The sequence below is a fragment of the Galleria mellonella genome, unplaced genomic scaffold (genome assembly GCF_026898425.1).
Source record: "Galleria mellonella isolate WM207_F2 unplaced genomic scaffold, CSIRO_AGI_GalMel_v1 utg116, whole genome shotgun sequence".
In the NCBI taxonomy this organism is placed as follows: domain Eukaryota; kingdom Metazoa; phylum Arthropoda; class Insecta; order Lepidoptera; family Pyralidae; genus Galleria; species Galleria mellonella.
In genome coordinates, this window is record NW_026441978.1 from 3,851,783 (window position 1) to 3,857,801 (window position 6,019).

General features: G+C 35.6%; 1 protein-coding gene across 1 annotated transcript; it reads left to right on the forward strand.

Moving 5' to 3' along the window:
* Positions 1-1,730: 1,730 nt before the first annotated feature.
* Positions 1,731-3,783, forward strand: LOC113511631 (60S ribosomal protein L22). Its single transcript, XM_026895308.3, has 3 exons — positions 1,731-1,880; positions 1,963-2,251; positions 3,589-3,783. Exons 2-3 carry the CDS (start codon positions 1,972-1,974, stop codon positions 3,750-3,752), a joined length of 444 nt encoding a protein of 147 aa, XP_026751109.1. The 5' UTR covers positions 1,731-1,880; positions 1,963-1,971; the 3' UTR covers positions 3,753-3,783.
* Positions 3,784-6,019: the final 2,236 nt, after the last annotated feature.

Here is a 6,019-nt window from a genome sequence, read left to right on the forward strand (position 1 = left end):
CAGTTTTTTAATTTTAATAAATATATTTTTAGATAATATGACGTACCTTTGTAATTAATATTATGTAAACTGTTATATCAACATCATCATTATATCAGCCGTTACCTGTCCACTGTTGACCATTGCCTTTCCCATAAGGGGGATTTTGCCAGTCGTTGCTACATTTGACAAGCTGATTGGCAACTGCAGCTATGCTTTGGTGACGTTTTAAGAGGGGCACTGATGCCCAATTAGTCTGTTATAAAGATATGTAAAATAAAACATTTAACACAACTATTTAGTATGCTTTGAATATTATTTATAGAAAAATAATAATTTTCGAGTTACAATCCTCTTATATATGCTGCTGGCAGAAATTACCAGAGGGAGACTTTATACAAAAGTCGTTTGCTTGGGTACCTCTGTCCCATTCGTGTTTCTACCGTGAAGCAGTTTGTGTTTGTATGGCTATGTTTCGGTTTGAAGGGTGGAATAGGGCAGTGAATTTACAGGGTACAGAGGAATAACACATGAGTCCTCAGGAATGGCAACGCATGAGGGTACCATGGACGAAATAGTATATACCTTATGTCCATAATACTGCCACTGGTATAGTATTATACTAGTGCTATTTTTTTTAATGGGTGAATATGGAATGCCTGCGCTAACGGGATACGCTGGCGGAGCACCAGTTAAGGATGATTGATGAGAATGAAAACAGGCCAGTTAGCCCATCATGATGAATTCATCAGGAATTAACCATGATAGTTTCCGGGGGGAACCGCAAGGAGGTCGACCTGGTTGGGTATATTGCTAGCAATGGGATTCTCAGTCTCCATCACTAACAATCCCTTCCCCCCCCTATACTAGTGCTACTACTAGTATAGTATTATATTATCTGTGGTACTGCTCATGTTTATAGGGGACGGCTATCATTTTCCATCAGGTCGACCTCGGCGCAGTTCCCCTTGGAAACCATCGTGGTTAATTATTATTAAATTTGTCGCAAGTTCTCAACTTTATACTCACCTATCATCTTTTACCGGTGCCCCGCCAGCGTACGTATACAGATAGTGCAGGCGGGGTTACCATTTCATTAACGCCCATTAAAAAATCTATTGGAGATCATTAATATTATTTATTTAAAAAAAATTATGTACTTTTAATCAGCACTTGTACTTTTGTACCTTGTACTTTGTACCTCTCACAGCAATTCCATTCCCTTTAATTCATCTAAAAATTTAATATAATATGCAATTTGTCACTAATAATAAATTATGCTATCGATACTAATTGAAAATAGTGGTGGTTATTTTATTGAATTATATATTTTAATAAAATAAATAGTTTGCTCTTTATATCAGACTTATTTAAACTATTCCGTATCACATATATTGAAGATCGAACATATACTGGCCAAGAACGCAAACAGGATAATTATTCTATTAAGGGGAGAAGGGAGTATTAGTAACGGGAACTAGCAGCCCCAATTCTAGCAATATACCCTAAGGAGTCGAACTTTACTTGGTTTCTCCAATAAACCGTTGTGATTTATCGTGTCGAACTCGTAACTATGGGCTGGCCAACTGACTTACTTTCATACTTAATTTATACTCCGTCAACGTACATCGCACAGATTAAAAAGACAATGTTTGTATGCAAGAAAGTTATTCGGTAATTTAAAAGTCATACAAAAATTCTTTTCTTGCAACAATATATATGACTGGAGTAAAACTGACAATAAAATATATCACTTAAAATGTAGTTAAAATACCTTGTGCATGAATGATAGACAATTGAAGCAGGTTAACCAACTTACTAGAGTGACTTGACGCATAGATTATATTTGACGTTTTGGTCGGCCATTTTGCAGTTTCTACGGTCACTGCTACACGTGTTCTGTAGGTTATTTAATAAAATATGCCTTAATTTAACTAAATTCTTATTTATATTTATACTATAATTAATGCATGCACATTGCAGATTCATAAAATGGCAGTGACAAAGAAGCCGGCGCCTAAAAAGGCTCAATTGAACCAGAAGACTGGCAAGAAGGGTGTCAAAGGTGGCAAAATCCGCGGCAAGGGAAGCAAAAGGAAAATCAACCTCAGATTTGTGATTGATTGCACTCATCCCGCTGAAGACAATATTCTTGATGTCGGCAACTTCGAGAAGTACTTGAAGGAGCGCGTCAAAGTCGAGGGCAAAACAAATAACCTAGGCAATCACGTTGTCATCGCTAGGGACAAGACAAAAGTGGCAATCAACGCAGGTTAGTAACTCAATTTACAGTCACTAGAAAAACACAATAGGTACTATTCTTTCAACAGAGATATTATTTATTTTTCATGATACTATATAAGTCGTATTGCATACCTACTCATCAGACTAGCATCTCACACCAAAAATCATATTCTTCTGTTGTATATGATTTTTCTAGAGTGCAGACATTTAAAAAAATGTTTAAAACGAGTTTTTTTATTAGATTTGGCCATATTCATTAGGTCTTATAAACATAAACAGTGGTACCTGTTCTGTAAAAATCACAAATATAAAAACTTTGTGCATTGCTGTATTTTCCTAGAATTAAAAGTGCAATTAAAAAGATTCATTGAATGATTATTGACTTGAAATAGATTTCTTATAATCTTGCTTGTCTGTATATTTATCTAATACTAAGCAATATTGTTTACTTATACCATTAAACATTTATTAAGATGTGCCCAAAATCAATAAGAATTGTAACAAAAAGAAATACTATTGCTAAATAAAACCTATATTTAAAATGTAACATTTATTTTGAAATAAATTTTACTATCTACTATCTAAAAAAAATTTACTATCTACTATCTAAATGGAACATATAATCATAAATAAATGATAAAAAAATTAATTATAGTTAAGTATATATATTTGCCGTACAATCCTGGTACAAAATGGGTCATCCCTTCCGTTCCCATAGGTGTTGTAAGAGGTCTCTTGCAACTTAGTGCTCAAGTGATGGGCAGCAGTGTCCCTCTTAAAACATCACCAAGGTCTAACTGTGGTTGCTAACATACTAGCTAAGCATGGTGACTGTTGGCAAAACACTCCTTATGAGGGAGCCCTATGTTTAGCAGTGGACACTTACCAGCTGATGTGTTTGTGGATTTATTATTAGAGTTTACCCATAGCTTTGTTCACATGACCAGGATATGTTTATTGACCAGAATAAAAAGTAGCCTAGGTCCTCTTCCACCCTATATAGTGGGTATATCAAATCTCATATGAGCTATTAAGATACTGTAAGTTAATAAACAAACGAATTCACTTACTTTTATGTTTAAGTAGTAAATATATTTTTGTATAAGGATTGACGAAAATTTATATTCATGTCTTGAAACACTTCACACTTCACAAATCAATCATGAAGTCTTAGATCATTCCATGAAAGACTTAACAGTCTTACCTGTTTATTATTTTGATTATAAATATGGAAGATTTTGTCTGTGAAATATCTGTTTTTAACTTTTTTCGCTCTGGCAAAACATCTGTTAATTTGTCTCTGGATTTTGTAGTTTTAAAATAAGACTAGTGACAATTCCTTATTTTGTAATTGTTTCATTTCAGACATTCCGTTCTCCAAGAGGTACTTGAAATACCTGACAAAGCGTTACCTTAAGAAGAACAACCTGCGTGACTGGCTGCGTGTTGTGGCGTCAGAGCATGATGCATATGAACTGCGCTACTTCAACATCAACGCGGACAGTGATAATGAAGATAATGAAGATTAAGTTCAATAACATTAAATAGTTTTACACTAAATTGTTTTGTTTATATTCTATTCTCAGTGACACCTGTGACATTTTTGTGACATCTGTATTTAGTTTTTGTTTTTTTAATGGGTGATAACGGATAGCCAGCCCACACTATCGGTTACGCTTGCGAGACACCAGTGAGGGATGATAGGTGACAATGAAAGCAGGTCGGTTAGTCCATTGTGACGAATTCCACTACAATTAACCACGATGGTTTCCAGGGGCAACAATGTGGAGGTCGACCTGATAGGGTGTATTGCTAGCAATGAGTCAGTTAGACTCCATTACTAAAAATCCCTTTCCCTCTGTATTTAGAATAGAAAATATTGCCAGAAAAATTCAATCATAATAGAAAATATATATGAATTGTGACATATTAGGTAAAAGAAACTGGCTCAACTGATGGTGTGAGTGTCCCAGTGCAACGTGTACAGCTGCACAGCGCTGGTTTTCAGCCAGTCCCTAATTATATATTTCACATTCCCATATCAATTTCCAGGAATTCTTTTAGTGCTCGTATGTTGTAAACTATGGGGGAGGCTTATATCCAGCAGTCGATGGATAATGGCTGAAATGATGATGATGATGATGTCGTAAACAGTCTTTTGCAGAATGTCATATTTAGTTCATCAACACCAGCTACTTATCACTATCACCCATATCTGTGATACTCAGGAATCGGCCAATGCTATGTTTTAACTATGTTGATCATAAATTTAATTTTATTTTTAATATATTAAGTGGATTTGGTTTTACATGAGTATATAGAATTTTTAAAAATAATATATAGCCTATGTCACTTGCTAATAATGTAGCTTTCTATATTTGAAATTATTTTTAAAATGGCTCTAGCAGTTTTTAGGTTTAGCCAATAAAAACAAATGTTTCTTCTTTATATTTTTAGTATAGATAGTTCGCTCTATAAGAATACACGTGAAGCACATATAAGACTATACTAGTAGTAGAAATAAGCTAACAATCCACTTGATGGAAAGTGATAATCCTCGCCTTTTTATTATAGAAAGATTTGACCATATTTTATGAATACGATAAACCAAAAAGAATTGTTTACGATTTACCGTACTATGCTGATCGATTAAATGCTTTTTTTACGCTACGTCTGAGACCTGGTAGAAGACAGTAATGCTAAATCTTTACGTAATTCTAGAGTTTTGCTTACCTTATCTTCTCCCATGGACAGCTCGTCTTTCCACAACATGGAGAGCATGTAAGTTATTGAGCGAAAGTATTCCAGAGTTGAGCAGTACCTTACACACGACCTACCTTGTGGTTTATATAACAAAAGGCTTTGCTCTATCGTGAAGTACGCGCTTTGTTCAGAATTTGAGCTTGTCACGTAGTTCTAAAGGAGTGTCACAAACTGAAGGGATAAAGTGGATTTTTTGCGGAGAATACGCATGTTTGCGTCTTGCTAGCGTTAAATGTAACAAGATTACTGTCGCCCCAAGCAGAAACCTTGCGCAGTGTTTCATTAATTTCACCAAAAGCGTATTTCGTCTTAATCGGGCGTTGGAAAAGCTTCCTGTCTGTAAGTTGGAGCATCCCGCTTGGATGGTGCTTTCGTCGACATAGCAGTGGATCTGACTATAAACCAACTTATCATCATTGTGGATCAGAAACAATGTCGGCGACAGCACCGATCTCTGCGGAGCACTAGTTTTAATTCCTTTGATTTCAGAGTTAACATTAGGGCTAGCTCATATTTATGAGCTACTATCGTCTACCAAAACACGGAGCCTCCTCTCTCTATTTTAATATCTCTATATTTATAAATATTCTTTTCGTTTAATGTATAATTTTACACAATTTTTTAACTGAACCGATTTTGATAAAATTTTTTATGGGACCAAATTGTTTTCTTTTTTTATATGACAGGATATACGTAAGTATTTTTTTATGCACTTAGAATGGCAAACAAGCTGACGGCCCACCAGAAGGAAAGCGGTAACCGTCGCCTATAGACATGAGCAGTACCATGGACATAACAGAGTATACTGTTTCGCCCATGATATCCCATGCGTTGCCATTCCTGAGGGCTCAGGTGTTATTCCTCTGTACCCAGTAAATTCACGCCATATCCCACCCTTCAAACCGAAACACAGCCATGCAAACACAACTGCTTCACGGTTGAAACACGAATGGGACAGAGGTACCCAAGCAATCGACTTTTGTACAGTCTCCCTCTGGTTTATATCCTAATTCGTAAGTATTTCCAAATCGGT

What these genes read in the sequence shown, in the direction of transcription:
- LOC113511631 (XM_026895308.3), top strand. Translation starts at nt 1,972, where the DNA reads ATGGCAGTGACAAAGAAGCCGGCGCCTAAAAAGGCTCAATTGAACCAG. An exon ending in AAAAGTGGCAATCAACGCAG is followed by an intron (nt 2,252 to 3,588) that starts GTTAGTAACTCA and finishes GTTTCATTTCAG; the next exon opens with ACATTCCGTTCTCCAAGAGG.